Source organism: Astyanax mexicanus, chromosome 19 (assembly GCF_023375975.1).
Source record: "Astyanax mexicanus isolate ESR-SI-001 chromosome 19, AstMex3_surface, whole genome shotgun sequence".
NCBI lineage: Eukaryota > Metazoa > Chordata > Actinopteri > Characiformes > Acestrorhamphidae > Astyanax > Astyanax mexicanus.
The window spans coordinates 28,513,478-28,531,562 of NC_064426.1; the positions used below are offsets into that span (position 1 = coordinate 28,513,478).

The 18,085-nt window shown below is 36.8% G+C and overlaps 1 protein-coding gene across 34 annotated transcripts in view; it reads right to left on the reverse strand.

Moving 5' to 3' along the window:
- arhgap17b (Rho GTPase activating protein 17b) overlaps positions 1-14,058 on the reverse strand; it is a 70,289-nt gene extending 56,231 nt beyond the window's left edge. For 31 of the 34 annotated variants that reach the window (XM_049467844.1, XM_049467837.1, XM_022673793.2 and 28 more), the window contains exon 1: positions 13,666-14,057. In XM_049467844.1, coding sequence (XP_049323801.1) covers positions 13,666-13,718 — 53 coding nt within the window. In that variant the 5' untranslated portion in view covers positions 13,719-14,057. Of the gene's footprint in view, positions 1-13,665 lie in introns of all 34 variants that reach the window. The other 3 variants (XM_022673808.2, XM_022673798.2, XM_022673796.2) reach the window with 2 other exon arrangements.
- Positions 14,059-18,085: the final 4,027 nt, after the last annotated feature.

Below are 18,085 nucleotides of genomic sequence, written 5' to 3' on the forward strand. Positions count from 1 at the left end.
AAGCGTGCACGAGTTTAAATCCAGCTCAGTTTTACATCTCCCTCACTACCAATCAATTCACACCATCAGCTCGAGCTCCGCCAGATGCACAGGCTCCCAGTTCCACCAGCTCCTGCTGTGCTGGGTTACTGGAGCTGTGTATCTCGCCCAGCTGTAATGGCCAGCAGTAGATCGTGTGTGTGTGTGATAGTGTGCTGAGCGGTGTAATAATGCTGAGGCAGCAATAATATACAGTTTGAAATACTGTAGTTCAAATGCAGCATGCTAGTCCTGCTTAATCCTTAACTTCTCCATTGGGTCTCTACTTCTGCGCAGGTTCCACTGTAGCCCAGATCAGTGAGGGTAAAAATACTACATACTGCCCTACGAGAAAAATGAAATAAGGCCTGCTTTTGTAAAAAGGAAGTATACTTAAGAGCATTAAAAGTATGTTCAAATTAGGTAAAGAATACCAAAAGTAGATATTCAATTTAATATACTTTGTGAAAACACACATTAAATATACTTTCTCTGTATATTTCTGTATTTTTATCAAACGTATTCGTAAACGATATGCTTTAAAAGAAATTAAATGTGTTGATAAAAATATATGTTTTAAATACTGCTTGAAGTGCACTTTAGTATAGATTTTTTTAGCAGCAACTTTGTGCATCAATATGCAAATTAGTACATTTACAACATGTATATTAAAAATGATCTTAAAAATAACAGAAGTTACATGAAAAAGCACTCAAAAGCACAAACTAATACTTTTATGTTGTATATAAATATAGCTTAATTACAATTAAAATACACTTATTACATTACAAAATATTACATTTAGTATGTATTTAAGCACATATTGATTTAAGATTTTTGAAAGTATGTAATTTTCAGATTTGTAACAGAAGTCAATGACCCAGATTTTCATGATACTAATAATAATGCTCTCCATTTATCCAGAATTGAAGTAAAATAAATGATACTGGACAGATATAATCGCTGGTAGATATATAATTGGAAATGAGAAGTGTGAATTTTTCTTTTGCTAAAAAGAGCAAAAAAACTAGTACCCTGATGTGATAATTAGGGGTGGGTGATATGGCACGATATTTCAGGGTATAACATTGTTTACAATATTTAAAAATGTTGGCGATATTATTGTGCACGATACGATATATATGATATGATATATTTCACACACCTTATTGTGATGCATTAAATCGCAACTCCTGTATTGTAATACAAATTGTCAATAAGAGCTGAAAAAGGTAGTAAACTTACACTAAGCATGATACGCTTGCTGAACTTTTGATTTATGTGAGTAGAGTGTACAAATTAACTTTAAAAACTTTAAAAAAACAGCTAATATGAAACACTGTGTTGTGTGTAAAATACTGACATTTTATTTAAATAACTGCAAAAATTTGAATGCTTGACCACTACAAAAAAAGCACTACTTTTGCTTGAAATGCTGCTCCAGGTACATCGTTATCTTTTTTTTTTTTTTTTTAAATAACCCTGTATTGGCTTTAAAACAATCATAACATATCAATTTATACCTGTGCCACAGTTTTTCCAATCATATTTATTGATGCTGGACTGTAGTGCTTGGCGGTATATCGGTTCATTAGGTATACTGCAGGGGGAAATTGAACCAGTATGTGTTTCTCTCATACCGCCATACCACTAGAGGTGCTGTGGAGCGCTGTGAGGAACGGCACCGTCAAAGAAGAACCCACAGCCGTGTGGAGTTAAACGCTGGTGTAGCTCCGTCCTTCAGAGAAATCAGAGCAGCTCATGCTTCTGTTTCTCACTGTATGAGTGTTTTTATCTCAGTAAAATACAGCAGTAACTACAGCTCTTTTAAATATATTAATACTGTAGCTTGAAGGATGATTTGAATGTATTTTTTGACTGGAGAAAGAAGGGAATTGTAGCTGATTTAAATACTGTAATTCCACTAATGGCTTCAGGAATAACATATAGTAAATGTATATTAAATTTGTATGTCTTGCTTGTGCAATAGAGCTTTTGAGAAAAATCTCTTTGTATACTTAAACATTGAGTATTTTATGTCCATTTATAGTGTTTATGGAACTATTAAAATATTTAAAATATTTTGTAAAGGAAGCCGTTAAAGTTAAAGTTGTTGTCATATCTTATTTTAAGGTCTATTGTTTATATTCTTCAGCTGTTTTTTCTGCTAATGCTCTATACTAATCACAGCCTTAATTTAAAGCCTATTTTTTATATTATATTTACTCCTAACAGTAGAGTAACTCACAAACCCAGTCATGCAAAAAATAAATACAAAAAATACAAATATTATGCATATACCGTGAAACTCCCATTGAATCATTTTTGGCCATACCGCCCAGCACTACTGGACTGTGTTCTGTGCCTATAGCTAAAGCTTCCTGAAGGCAATGATTTCATGTATAGGAATCAAGACACAAACCACAAAGACTGAAATGAAATCGATAGCAGAGCATGTCAACAATATCCTGTTACACAGGCCGACAGCAGCATGGCTTCAGGAGAGAGAGAGGGGTCATTTTTAGATTCCCATCAATATTAAATTAGCATTGATTTGGTGTACAGAAAATGGATGGCAGGCTTTGCGTATAGGCACTCTGAAAAATCCCGAAAGCACAGGCAGCGCATGTTCCTGTTGAACGAGGCTGCTTACATGCGATACATATGAGTATGATTAAGCCCAATCAGTCCAGTCAGATCCATCAGGCCTGAAGTGCTTTCTGCAATACTTTCCCATGACAACATCAGGAGCTTAGCCAGTCCAGGCAAGCCAGACTTAAGAACATGACGATAAATGGACTTAAGAGGACGGATAATGGTTTAGTGGTCTGTATTCGGAATCTTCTATGTACTATATTTTGTGGAGAAGTCATTTTCTTGATTTTGGCCAAAAGTAACCAAAGTAATGTTGATCTAGGATAGATTCCTTTTTTCCAAATCCTGATTTGATTAAGAGCTGGAGAACCTGGAGAGCTGAAGGTCTTCTTGGATAAGCTGTAGCAGCAAAAATACCATATCTACCCTTTAAAAATACCTTAGCAACCACTCGAGAAACCACGTTGATACTAGAGGTGTGTAATATTGTATCATATGTAATATTATCGCAAACATTTTTGAATATGGTGAACAATATTATACCCTGAAATATTGTGCCATATCACCCACCCCTAATTATCACATCAGGGTACTACTTTTTATTGTTTTTTTTTTTTACTTGTTTTTAGCAAAAGATTAATTTACACTGTTCTCATTTCCCACTATATATATATATATATATATATATATATATATATATATATATATATATATATATATATATCTACTAGAGATATATTATATCTGTCTGGTATCATTTTTTTTTTACTTTAATCCTGGATATATGGAGATATTTGGAGTGCATTATTAATATCATGATATCCTGGGTAGGATAATGAGAATCTGGATTCTGTTACAATTCTGATAAAATTCTTGTATTTTTTAATATCTCAGTTAGAGGTGTGCCATATCATATTGTATGTAATAATAAAATTACCTTTTCACTTTGTTGCAGTAGTGTATTGTTTAATTTTTTATCTTATTCAGTATTTGTCATATCGCCAAGAGTATCGTTATCACAAAAATACCATGAAATATTGTGATATTATTTTGGGGCCATTTCGCCCACCCCTACTTGATACCAAGACAAACATCTAAGAACGTCTTAACACCACAACACCTCAGCAACCATGTGAAATCTATTTGCGACTGCCATAGCAACCACATGGTACAATGCATAGAGAAAATATCAATACTGACTTGGTTTTGCAATACTGTATTGATGTCCAATTATTGGTTTAAATGTAAAGATTGGTATTAGTCTTAGACAGTGGTTCATTTAGTGTCATGCTTAAGCCCTGCCCACTCAATACCAGTGTTGTTTTCTGTAATTAGAACCCTTTGTTCTGATTGTATAAAAAGTAAACCTTTCTTTTACTCAGATTTTTATTTGAAATTTGATTTAAAACAACTGCTATATAACGCAATATTATAGCACAGTAAGTTCTGACCAGGCAGTGCGATTGGCTGAGAGGCGTTCTTTGAGTGCCATTATCAGCCTGTAACCGAACTCTTCATGTATTACTCCGCTACATACAGGTAACCTAGCAACGATGCAGCGCTTACAAGCCAAACAGTGCAGCTACAAACAGAGCAGCAATGGAACTATGATCATATTTTTTCATCCTCTTTAACTCAAAATCTTTCAATAAACAGCAATCATGAGACTGTGAGCACCAAGAACACCTCAGCAACCACCTGGTGTACCTTAGTATAATAACCACCGGGCTGGTACAACCTTAGAATCTGACAGAAAATACCTAAGCAACAATTTTAGCATTCATCTGGCACACCGTACCTTGGTATACTTTCCATGAATTTCTTACTATTGATTATTTTGTTATTTTTATTGTTCAATTCAATTAGTCAGTAAGTAAAAACATATCTTTATTATCTTTAAAATTAACAAAACAGCTGAACGTAATCCTTTTTTAAATTCCTTTTGGGCATTAAAATGTGGAAAGTTTTGTAATATTTAGTGAGTAATTATGTATTCTGTTGTGTTTGGGCACTTTTGGAGACACTGACTGAATTGAGTGTAAACTGTGTGACTGAGCCTGTTTGTAAATGAGCCCAAAGTAATCAAAGTAATGCTGATCTAAGTCTTAATTTCCTCAGAGAAAGTGAATCCTGGAGGACTGGTCCTCTTGGATCAGCTGCAGGAGCATGATGGTCAGGGTGAATGGGATGCAGTGCTGCAGCTCTTGCATTCAGTTGGTGGGTTAATTGAGCTCACCAGCGTTCTCCGCCTCTTTTTGTTCTCTGTTTCTGGAAAAGCCTGGCTGATTAATGGGAAGCCGCTGCTAGGAAATGCTGTGGTCATCAGTGTGTTGGAAAAGGGCACAGCCAGCGACACACTCTGCTGCTCTGGATGGATGTGTTGGATTGAGGTACATAACCTTTCTGTCAATACGCCACAACTTCACACTTCTATCACTGCTGTCTAGGCCAGGTTAATGGTTCAGAATTAGACATGTGCTGGTTTGAGGAGGCTCACGCCTTTCAGAGACAGTCCTGCGCTCGTCAGCACTGGATTAACTTTTTAGCTCATGTCTGGAGAACTATGGTCTCATACAATTCAGTTCTAAAATGAAGCATCCTGTATATTCAGGGCTCCCTTGGAGTGTGTTATATTTAAGTTCTGTCTTGCGGTAATTTGGACAAACTGTTTCTTATATTAATCTAAAAACACCTGAATTACCATTAAAATTAGCAACTTGCAACCGCCTCCTTAAAAACCTTGAACTCCTCAGCAAGCATTTGAAATATCTCAGCAACTGCCTTAGCAAGAATCAAGTTTACTATAGCAACTGTCAGAGCAGACACCAAAAATACCTTACCAATCATGCGAAATACCATATTCTTCATACTTAAAATCCTTTAATTATCCCAAAAATCGAAAGTGCACCTTATAATCCAGTGCGCCTTATGTATGAATTCTACTACTACTTGTAAAAAACAGTAAAGCATCTCCGCTGAAGTACAGCATTATACAGGGGTTTCAGTGAAGTGTCCCCAGCACAGAGGCTGGAGCAGCATTAGCATTAGCCGCTAACCGCAGCTCTAGCTCATTTGCCGCTCAGAGGTGAGTATATTGGACTGTAGCCTGCGTGTTTACCATGTTAAAACAAGCTACGTGGGATTAACAGCTAGCTGATAACGCCCTGGGTTAACCGAACACTCAGGGTTTCTCAGTCTAGCACTTTCAGGTGGCATTTATTAGCACTAAACACTACTAACCATGGCCTGTGTTGCTACATGATATTTTTTTTAAGAATTACAGTTTTGTTGGCGCTTCCCCATTAGAAGGGAAACATGGCGACACCCTTGTTCCTTACTATGGTCGCTTACAATGCACCTAATAAGGTACCCTAGAAACCACCATAGTAAGCAGGTGAATACAGAATTCAAAACAGTCAATATGACTAAGTTTATTTGTGACCTCCTGGATGAGTTGTCCATGCCCTTTGGGAATAAATCTGGCCGGCCTCTCCTGGGAAAGATTAGAAGTGTTCCATGTTTTCTCCTCATGTTTTCATTTCATTTTCTCCTCATGTTTTCATTTCATTTTCTCCTCATGTTTTTTTTTATTTGTGAATAATAGCTCTCACTGATGTCCGTTGGAGTCCCAAAGCCTTAGAAATGACTCTAACCTTTTCCAGATTGACAGATGTCAATGATTTTTTTTCTGATCTGTTTCTGAATTTCTCCAGTGTTATTTATTAAATCTTTTAGATGCGTCATGTCATCAGACAGGTTCTAAGTAATTGATTTATTAATTCTACAGGTCTGGTAGAAATCAGGCCTGGTTGTGGTTAGTAGTGAAACTTTTTCATTCCAAAAAGTGTGATAATTTTTTTTTCCTTAATAGATGAATTAATCATAAAAAAAGAGCTTTTTACAATTACTCAGTTTATATTTGTCTAATATTAAAGTTTGTTTAATAATCTGAAAAATGCAAGTATGACAAAATTGCCAAAATTAAAAGAAATCTGGGACAAATGTTTTCACGCCACTGTAACTGCACAAAAACCTTTACAAAACCTAGACAAAATCTTTACACGCAAGTTATTTACTCCAGCCGTCTATTTAAATAAGGGATTTGTGATTTTTGAGCTTTCAGGACTCCCACATTCTCTTTTCTTAAGCGCAGTAAATTCCTGCGCAGCGTTTGCTCTGTAGCATCTCCAAAACTAATTGAAGCCATAACTCATGCGGCTGTATCGAGACGTGGCACAGCACTCCAGCCTGGGAAGCTGCTACAGGAGCTGACCCTGAGCCACGGGGCCTGTGTTCTGCATTACGTTCTCTGATTTACTGTATCAAAGACATGATGAGTCTACCAGCAGCCCCTCCAAAACCACACATATATTAGTGCAGACGTTTTACAGGCGTTCTGCAGGAGGGTAAAAGTCCTCTGTACTGGTTGTTAGAGTGTAGTTACAGCTCTGAACAACAATCACTTAATGAGCTTTTTACACCAGCTATGTTTATTCTGGTCACCGATGTCTTCCCTTTATTTGGGTATGATCTATGTTCTATATCCTAGTCAAGCATTATGACAAACATTATGATCTTGTTTCTACACTCTTGATTTATTAATTGAGCATATACTGTAGGAGCACTTTATAGTTCTATACAGTACCAGCCAAAAAATTATGCACGCTTATCTTTTTAGGATTTTTCCTAAATTGTTTTTTCCTAAATTCCTACATTGTAAATTTATTTTTGAAGACTATATTAAAGCTATAGAGAAACAGATCTAAAATTATTAAAACCAGAATATGTTTTATACTTTAGATTCTTCTAAGCAGCACATTTATCTTTAAGGACAGATCTGCACACTCTTAGTATTTTAATCTCAGTGTTCTCAACGTCTTGAAGGAAGGAGTTCCTGGAGGTGCTGAACAATAGTGGCTGCTTTTCCTTCATGGTCAAATCACCATCTCATCTTTGCTATGTAATTTCCTTAACTGCTTAATTTAATAGTCCACAATGTAGAAAATACATTAAATATAGAAATAAAGAAAAACGCTGAATTAGAAGGTGTGTAATAACTTTTGCCAGTACTGTAGTTAAAGACATTTACAGAACAGTTGCAAGGTAAGTGAGTCCAAATGCAGGCTGCTCTCATTTTCTGGCTGTGTTATATGTTTACAGTGTTTAATAGTGATATAAAGTATCACAAATGACAAGATTCAGGTTCTGAATCTGATAACAGTTTATTTAGTCACAGACTAGATCAAATTCCATATCAGCAAAAACAGAAAAGAGGAGACAAATGTGAGCCTGGGCAAAAAAAGTGGCTACCTGGATTTAAGTAAGTAAATGATGTGGGGTTGATGCTGCAGTTGGTCTGCAGGTCTAGGTTCAGCAACAGTATGTGCTGAAAGAATGAGGTCAGCTGACTACCTGAATATACTGAATATAGACCAGGTTATTCCATCAATGGATTTTTTTCTTCCCTGATGACACGGACATATTCCAAGATGACAATGCCAGGATTCATGGGGCTGTAATTGTAAAAGAGTGATTCAGGGAGCATGAGATCATCATTTTCACATATGAATTGTTCACCACAGAGTCCAGATCTTAACCTCATTGAGAATCTTTGGGATGTGCTGGAGAAGAGCTGCTTTGTGCAGCGGTCAGACTCTACCATCATCAATGCTGCTGCAAGATCTTGGTGAAAAATTTATTAATGCAACACTGGATTGAAAAAAATCATGTGACATTGCAGAAGCTTATTGAAACAATGTTACAGTGAATTTGTGCCGCAATTAAAGCTAAAGCCAGTCTGTTTTTTGTGGTAACTTTTTTTTTGGCCAGGCAGTAGTCCGTTTGTCTGCCCTAACTCCTCGATTTTGTCAGTGTCTTTTATAAGTTTCTACTGATGCTCACCCAAATTACATTTTGTCCCACTTTAACAAGTGTTATATATGTTTTTATTGTTATGAATAAAGAGAAGTATCCCACAAACCCCACTGATCCAATCCCCATCCCCCACAATGCTCCCCCGACCGTGTTTCCTTATTCAGGGAACCACCGCTGTTTATAAAAGGACTATCTTTATTGTATTTTTATGTTCTTCATACTTAATTAACAGTATATAAAAATCGAATCCTGTAGTAAAGCTGCCCTGCAGGATTAATTAAGCTAAACTCAATTAATTATCCTCGTTAACAAAACAGCATGCACACTGTAAACGGTTAAAATTAATATACAGAATGAAAAGGACTCCCCTGTGGTGGAAAAATCAATAACTACAACATTTTACAAGTTTATTACAGCATGTATAAGCTATTAAAGTGTGCATTAATAGAGAGAATAACCAACTGCTTCCTGAGTTGTGGTGTTCTATGCTAAATTGGACTCATTAGTTCATTTCCACTCTTGGTGGAATTTATTTGGGAAGGTGCGAGTACAGTAATCGCACTTGGATGCAGACCAAAACAACTACACTCAGACCCTTGAGAGGATGTGGAACTCTGGAGTGCTTCACTAATGGTGAGAACATGCACTCAGCAGGTAGCCAGGTTTAATCTGGTATATTGTATATTATTGTCCTGACTCCTGACCTTTATGGAAGAGCGACCTTATGAAGTCCAAAGAGTCACAATTTTTCAGGCACTGTTCAAAGTCCCCCAACTGTTATAGCAGAAAACCTTAGTAAAATCACTCTTTTTACAGCATTAACAAGCTCAAAGTAGCTCCACACTTCATTGGTAGAATTCTGAGAGAATTTTGAAAGTGCACAGGTAGTTTATTTAACAAGACTGTTTGACGTCTTGAAATTAAAATCACGCTAAGTCAACTGATGATGAGCACAAATGAATAGGTAGGATTGAGGCACAGATTGCAAAATAAATTCTGTGGAAATTCATAAGTATTATAAAGACATTTCAGCAGCTCAAATTCATGCATTTCCACAGAATTAATTTTGCAATCGTGGGAATATGGGGAATGTTTCTGGAAGAAAACTGTACAACAAAAGCAAGATGAACAACCTCATGAGGGGCAATCTGAGGGGTTGGCATTACCATCATAGTACCTTGACATACAGTAAATATCACTGAGGATCAGTTGAAAACGATTGGCCAAGTATCTTACAGATCTTTGAGAAGTTTGTAAAGAATAATAGTAACAACAGAGCAAACACAAACTAAAATATTAAAAACGTAACATGCTTATTTTCCTTCAGGTCTTTTTACTTTTATGATATTTTTTTAAAACTGTAAATGATGAGAAAAGAAATCTCTTATCATGATCGTTATCTTAACACTAGTGCTGGGAGACTAATTTAATTACTTTAAAAGATTGAGTTACTGTTTTAAAAGCGATTTTCAAAATTGGGATAATGGAAATTGCACACCTTTACATATATGAGCTGCCAGAGGGAATCTCACTGAATAGACATTTGCTTTTGTCAGAAACCTGTAAAAAAGAGTAACTAGGGTAGGGCGATATGGTCCTAAAATAATATCACGATATTCCATGGTATTTTTGTGATAACTATACTTTTGGAGAAATTTTGGACAAATTACTGAATAGTTTATTTTTTCAGGAACACACTACTGCAACAAAATGACCATTAAATTGTATTATTGCATACGATATGATATGACACACCAGAAAGTCATGATACTAATAATAATGCACTCAAAATATATCCATATATCCAGGATTAAAGTAAAATGAATATTGGACAGATATAATCTCTAGAATATAGAGATAGTCTCTAGTCTCAGATATAGTCTCTAGAAGATATATAATGGGAAATTAGAACAGTGTGGATCATTATTTTGCTAAAAACAGCAACAAAAAAAAAAAGTAGTACCCTGATGTGATAATTTGGAGTGGCATGATATTTCAGGGTTTAGTATGGTTCATGATATTCAAAAATGTTGGCGATATTATTGTGTACGATATGACATGGCACACCCCTTGTGAGAATTGTTCATATAATTAACTTTTTTTTTTTTACAATATTGCCTAGCTCTATTATATACCTTCTGAAAATCAGGTCATCACCAGTGGAGCAAAAATTTGTGCATGCTCATATATCATTTTACTTACTGCCCACCCAATATTAATAGATAATGGCCTGTAGGACAAACACCCCCGGCTTTGTACATCCCTTTTCCTTCCTTTTACCACAGGTAAGCATGTGTTTATCAGACCAGCTCTTCAGAAACAGTCGCAAGAGACTTCAGCCATGTTCCTTCATGATATTTATGGTAGTCTGATTCAGGGATTTCCTTAATCCACCCAAACAAGCCTCTGTCGTGGGAAATACCAACCAAACAAATGCGCCGACTCTGCACCGCACACACAGCACTGACCCCGATCACCTCACCTTCCTGTTTATATAGAGCTCTGTTACATAAATGTTGCCTGCATGCTATTCTTCTGCTAATCTATATCCCATAACCAGGACCAGGATGCTTCTAAGAAGATCCCTGGAATGTCAGGAATAGGACAAGTAGGTGCATGAGAACATTTCAACAGCTCCACCAACTTAAAAAAAAAAAAATCCAAACCTGATGGGACTCTTCCAGCAAGTCCAACCTTGCAGGAACCACATGACGTTCCTGTCAAAACCCAAGGCATGCTCTAGACTGCTGTAGGTCCTGACTCATGCGCAAGAGACCAAAGCAGGCTCTTCCACATTTTTCCAAATTATTTACCAAGCCTGCCAAAACGTCCCCGGCTGTTTTAGAGAGCTACACGGCTTCAGCCATGAGTTAAAGTGAAAAAAGGTCCATACCCTAGCCTGGGGAAGCCCCTGTGGAGCACTCGAAAGGGGCCAAAGCGAGGGGCTCGGATAGCATAGCACATAAAGCGTTGAGCTGGGTTAGGGGGCACTCGGTGGCAGGGGAAACAGGAAATACACAGATGATGTTTCCATCTATAAACATCAGGGTGTTGCAGATAAGGCCATTCACATTACAATGTACAACATAACACAGGCTTTGGCTTTGTTATATAAGAGGTGTTTATATAGGAGTGTCTAATATCTCAATATTTTTTTGCTGAATAGCGATTATGATATAGGCTATATCTTAATATTTTTTCATCCCATAAGATAAAAACAGATAGACACCTCTAAGACAAAACTACCAAATTTTATACAGGCAGTTTTATTAACATTCAACTGTAGATGAACATGACATAGTATTCTAGAGATCATCAAAAACATCAATTGGCTTTGTATCTGTATTGGTAGAGAAAGCCGAAATGTATTGATATAAACAATATTGTCTCATCTTATATCTCGTATAAAAATATATCGATAATTCTTAAAAACGATTTTTTAATATATATAATGCCCAGACCATCTTCTTATATATCTACACTATATGTCCACTAAATGATCCTGGACATGAATTTTTATTTTTGTTACAAACTAAACTAAAAGTTGTACCCTGATGAGCCATATGGCCCTAAAATAATAATGATATCATGATATTTCAGGGTATTTTTGCGATAACATTTTTCTTGGCGATGTGACAAAACACTGAATTAAAAAAAAAATAATTTCAAAAATGCACTGCTGTCACAAAACAAATATAAAATCTTAGTTGTTGATATAAAAAAAGTATTATCTATTATTATCACCCCTAATCTAGACATGACAAAAGTCATGGGACAGGAATTAGAGACCCATGACTTCTGTCCTGTTCTATGAAAGCTGCAAAGAATGCTGCACTGACGTGTAGAACATGAATATGGTGCATGTGACTTATGCTAGAGTCACTTGTCTGTTCGCATGGACAACTCTAGCCAGATGCTGCCAGTCACGATTCTTTAGCACCTACTACCCACTGTGGGTGGTTACATCTTCTAGGCATATTATTCTACAGCCTTGCACATTTAGTGTTTTCTCTGACCTTTATTTCTTAAAGTACATTTTTTTTCTTTACTTACTTGAGCAGTTCCTGCCATAATATGGATTAGAACATTACTCAAATAGAGCTATAGAGCTAGAGCTAAACTAGAGTAATTAAACTCAAGACAAGTTCAGCACAGCTGTTAACTAAAAGAAATTTGAGGTGACTACCTGAAAAAGTGCCAAGATCCAAGCAAGAGGTGCTACTTTAAGGAACGTTAAAAAATAAAACATACGCTGGTTTGTTTAACACCATTTTGTTTACTAAATAAGTGTTATTCCTTTATTGTGTTGGTATGTATGCAGATGGTGTAACATACTTACTAGTTACACTGTACAGGTCTGGACTAAAAAAACTTAAAAACGATGATTTTATATTTGATTTTACCAAATTGAAAACCTCTGGAATATAATCAAGAGGAAGATGGATGATCACAAGCAATCAAATCAAGCTGAACGTCTTGAATTGTTTGCACCAGGAGTGGCAAAAGCTATCCAAAAGCAGTGTGCAAGACTGGTGAAGGAGAACATGCCAAGATGCATGAAAACTGTGATTAAAAGGTCAGGGTTATTCCATTAAATATTGATTTCTGAACTCTTAAAACTTTATCAATATGAACTTGTTCATGCGTCTTTTTTGTTACTTCAGACATTTCTCATTATCTGCAAATACATGCTTTAAATGACAATGTTCTTATTTGGAATTTGGGAGAAATGTTGTCTGTAGTCTGTAGAATAAAACAACAATGTTTTTATTAAAACATATACCTATAAACATCAAAATCACAGAAACTGATTCAGAAACTGAAGCGGTCTCTTCATTTTTTTTCCAGAGCTGTATTCAGTAGGCCTGCATTTCAATGCAACTGTAGCTATTTGTATTTGAGACCACACCTCATCTTTTGGCTATATACACTTATTTATTACTCCACATACTTCCACACACACATTCACACACTTCCACACTAAACTACTGACTTTGCTTTACACAACAAAGAGAGATACACAAACTTTACACGGGTTTAAGATACAAAAACACTCATAAACCCAAAACACACACCATACTGACACTCTTTACTTTAACTTCCCTCAGAAGAACATTAATATTACTGTATGTACAGGCCAGCTGGAGCTCCCAGCAGTTCCCCGGCCCCAGCACTCACCTCCCCACCGTCTGGTTGGCGAGCTGTTTCATCCGGTTGAACTGCTTCTTCATCTCGGCGCTTTTTCTCCAGCTGTCCCACTCTGAGAAGTTTCCAGGCCCGCGCAGTAAACTCCCTCATGCCGCTGCCATCGCGGCCCGCCGGCCCGTGTCGAGCTTCCAGTCCCCGCTGCTGCTGCTCTGCAGCTCCGCGCTCATTCCCCGGAGCCGCTCCCGGACCTGAACACGGGGCGGTACAGCGGTTCTGCTTAAGTTGTGCTGTGGTTCTGCTGTGCGGCTGGGCTCACAGCTCCTCCATTCCTCTCCGGACTCAGAACACAGTCAAACTCAGAGCTGGAAGTAGGAAGTGCTGCTGCTGTTTCTGCGGCTGCTGCTCTGGAACAGTGTTACTGGGTGAAGTGGGCAGGGCCTCAACAACACCTACACCTACAGGAACACTGACTCATTAACTTCACACTATATATATTAAAAAGTTACTTTATTTAAGTCAGGGGTGTCCAAACTTTTTTTGTTGGGGGCCAGAAGGAGAAATATATTTGAAGTCACGGGCCAAAACAAATAATAAAATATATAACTTTAATTAATACTTTTTTCCTGATTATTTCATTTACACACCATTTTACTTGACTTACTATCTTTATCTTTGACAGTGTTGTGTAAACTAAGATTTTTCAAATTGATGTTTAATTTCATGATGTCTCTTAATATTAAACTACTTAATTACGGCAACTTTTAGACTCTTTGCCCCGTTTTTTCTGCGCTAAAACTGCGCAACCTCTCCGCTTTTAGACTCTTTTGCCCCGTTTTTCTGCGCTAGAAATGCGCACCCTCTCCGCTTTTAGACTCTTTGGCCCGTTTCTGACACCTAGCGTTCAAACTTTGAATCTCACATTATAGAAACCTGCTTAACAGCCGCAATTGGCCCGCGGGCCGTAGTTTGGACACTGATTCAAGTAATTCAGTTCATAATGTGAAACTCATACATTATCTAAATGTATTACACACAGAGTGATCTATTTTAAGCGTTTATTTCCTTTATTGTTGATGATTATGGCTTCCAGCCAATGAAAACCCAAAAATCAGTGTCTGAAAACTATTTGGCACTTGTGCCAAGTCCTGCTGGGAAATGAAATCCGCATTTCCGTAATAGTTGTCAGCAGAAGGAAGAAAAAAAAAACTGTAAGATTTTTTTTGCTTCTGACTTGATAAAACACAGTGGATCAATACCAGCAGATATCAGACATGTCTCTCCAAACCATCACTGATCATCAGTAAATTTTACATTTCATTTGTAAATCAAGGGAAATACAGAGTCTGGAGGAAGAGTAGAGAGACAAACAGTCCAAACTGCTGCTTGAGGTCTAGTGTGAAGTTTCCACAATCAGTGATGGTTTGGAGAGACATGACATCTATATATATATAACACTGTACAATGCAGGAAATTTACTGTAGCTACTTACCATTTACAACAACATAGTGTGTTCTTTAATTACATTGTATCTGCATTTTGGTCTACTAAGATAATTCTAAAATCTACAGTAAAATACTGGCAGCTGTGGTTGCCATGAAATAAATTAATCTTAAAATTGCACAGTTGCAATGTATAAGACATTACTGTATTATTTTTAGGAACGTAAATTTCATATTCAAACATAAAAGTTATTGTCAGAAATGCCAATAATGGAACAATGTGCCCCACTGTATTAAAAAAATTGTAAATAGACCAGAATTGTGGGATGCCAAAAAAAAAAAACGTTAAAAAGCACAATGATATATTCACAAAAAAAAAGTATTTCATAGGTAAAGCTGTTAAAATACAGGGAATTTTATTTGTGAATTTTTTTTTAAATAAAAAAAATAATAAAATTCTGTAATTTTATGTTTGTTTGTTTTTTCTCCAGAGAACCAAATGTCAGGAAAACACTATAAAAATACTGCAAAATGAACCACCCCAGAATTCGCTGAACTCTTTGCAAAAGTTAAAGCAACTGGGAAACTGTTTGAGATCTATCATGTCAGCTTATACACAGATCATACAGGTATATATAAAATCAGCCCGGTCAGCTTAAGCTGGTCAAGCTAGTTAAGCAAGTTGACCAGTTTAGTTCATTTGTTTGGTTTAGCTGATCTACCATCCTGACAAAGAGGTGGTTGCCCAACATGACTTACCTGACTGCCCTGATAATAAAACCAGTAAAAAAAAAACATTAGCTGGAAGCTGGTCATGGCCGATGGACATGCCGATTGAAAAGTTCCATTCTCAAGCTCTGTGGTTCCAAGGAATGTTAAATACCTGCACAACTTGCATCTGCACAGATAATAATTCATGCCACCTTGCCATGAGCACACTGGCCGGTGTGGTTCAGCCTCACTCACATGATAACACTTCACAACTTCACAACACGAGTTCAAAAAATTCACCCCTAAGGGGAATGCTGCTAATCATCAGCTGAAGCTAAAATAAACCAGACCTACTTTTTCATATTATTTGATGTCATCTGCTACTTGAACCCACTCTAGGCATGCAGGCAATTATGTTTTTCACACCCAAATAATGTGGTGTACGTCCCATCGGGATGCATGAAGGATTCAACCCTTCATGGAACATAATGAGTCACTGTCTGGACTTCATCATGGCCTTTTTTTCTTCTTCAACATGCTTATTCTCACGTCTCTGAACTGTAAACACAAGCCATAACCTTTTTACTTCATTTCATTTTATTTAATTCAACTTTAGCCTCATTAATCTAATTTCTAGTTCAGTAATAGATAAAGGAAATCGTACATCATAAGACATTAGTGCAAAGACAATTGACAAAACACAATAGACATAAGAAAATAAATACGAAAGACAAGATTAAGGCACAGTTTTGTAGCAAATACGTAGTTTTATCATGTGTGTTAATAGAAAACTTCAGCATAGTGAGATGTAGCATGTATTAAAAAATCAGGTTCAGTGTTTGCAACTAGCATCACATAATGTAAACATAGGGAACATGCTGAATAAACGTCCTAGTGGCCAACATATATACTAAAACCGTATTTTACAAACTATAAAGCACACTTAAAATCCTTTATTTTTCTCAGAAATCGACAGTGAGCCTTATAATCTGGTGCGCCTTATGTATGAATTCTACCAGTCAGGCATTAAGGAGCAGTAAAGCCACTGCACTGAAGTACAGCTTTATAAGGGTGAATTTTCAATGAAGTTTCTCCAGCACTAAGGCTGGGTGCAGCAGCATTAGCATTAGTAGCTAACCGCAGCGCTAGTTCTTTCGCCGTTTAGATGTGAGTATATTGGACTGAAGTCCTTGTGTTCGCTGTGTTAAAAAAAAGCTACGTGGGACGAACCGATAGCTGATAGCACACTGGGATACCGAGGTTAGCGACTAATGCTAATGCTGCTGCACCCAGCCTTAGTGCTGGAGAAGCTTCAATGAAAACTCACCCTTAGACAAAATATTGGAAATCTAAGCTTACTGTAAATAAACAGAAGTGATTTTCTCACCCAAATAAATGCTTTTCAGAAGAAAAAATTGTGTAGATTTGCTAGCACTCATTTTAATTTAAAAGAATACGTTTTTTTATAATAGTTACAGTTTTGTTTCCTTAGGTGCTGCCCCATTAGAAGGGAAACGTGGCAACACTCTTGCTTATTTCGATGGAGGCATCCTTACTAGTGTCGCTTAAAATGCACCTTATAATCGGTGAGCCTTATAATCCGGAAAATACAACAATTGTTTTGCAGTTTTTATTCCACATATAGCTGTGAAGTGACCCCGATGACCTTTTCCGAAGTTGAGTGTTGGAACACAGCCGCAGCTGGCTAGAGTTAAGCCCATTATGGCCTAAAATAAAACTGCAGTACAAATGTTTCACATGGTAGGTTGAGTTGTGTCAGAGCCACATGTGGCCCACAGTTCAAATTCCAAAATAAACATTAAATATGGTGGCTACAGCTGGACCAGTTTTGGCCCACAATCCTGCTAAAACACAATGGACCACCAAAAATCTTGTATCAAGCAAAATCACTTTTCACTTCTGTCTTTTGTTTTTTACTTTTTGACAAATTTTAATATGGCAATTGTTCTTTACTTTTCCAAAGTATAGAAAATCAAACCTTTATATCTCTGTAGCTTTTTCTAGACAATAAATAGGTCTGGTGGAAAGACAAAGAAGATTTTAGCATAGGTCTCCTGCTGCTCAGATGTGTCTCCTAAGATAAGTAGCTCAGAAATCTAATCTCACATGTGTCTCCTCTTGAGGTTTTCTATAGATCTCATTGGCAGTGGTGGTTCAGTGGTTATAGCACTAGGCGTTGATAATGAATGAATGATTTTGGCAGCTTTTGTCAGTGGTGATTCTGTGGCTAGAACACTGTGCCACTGACAACAAGGTTGTGGGTTTGATACCCAGGTCTT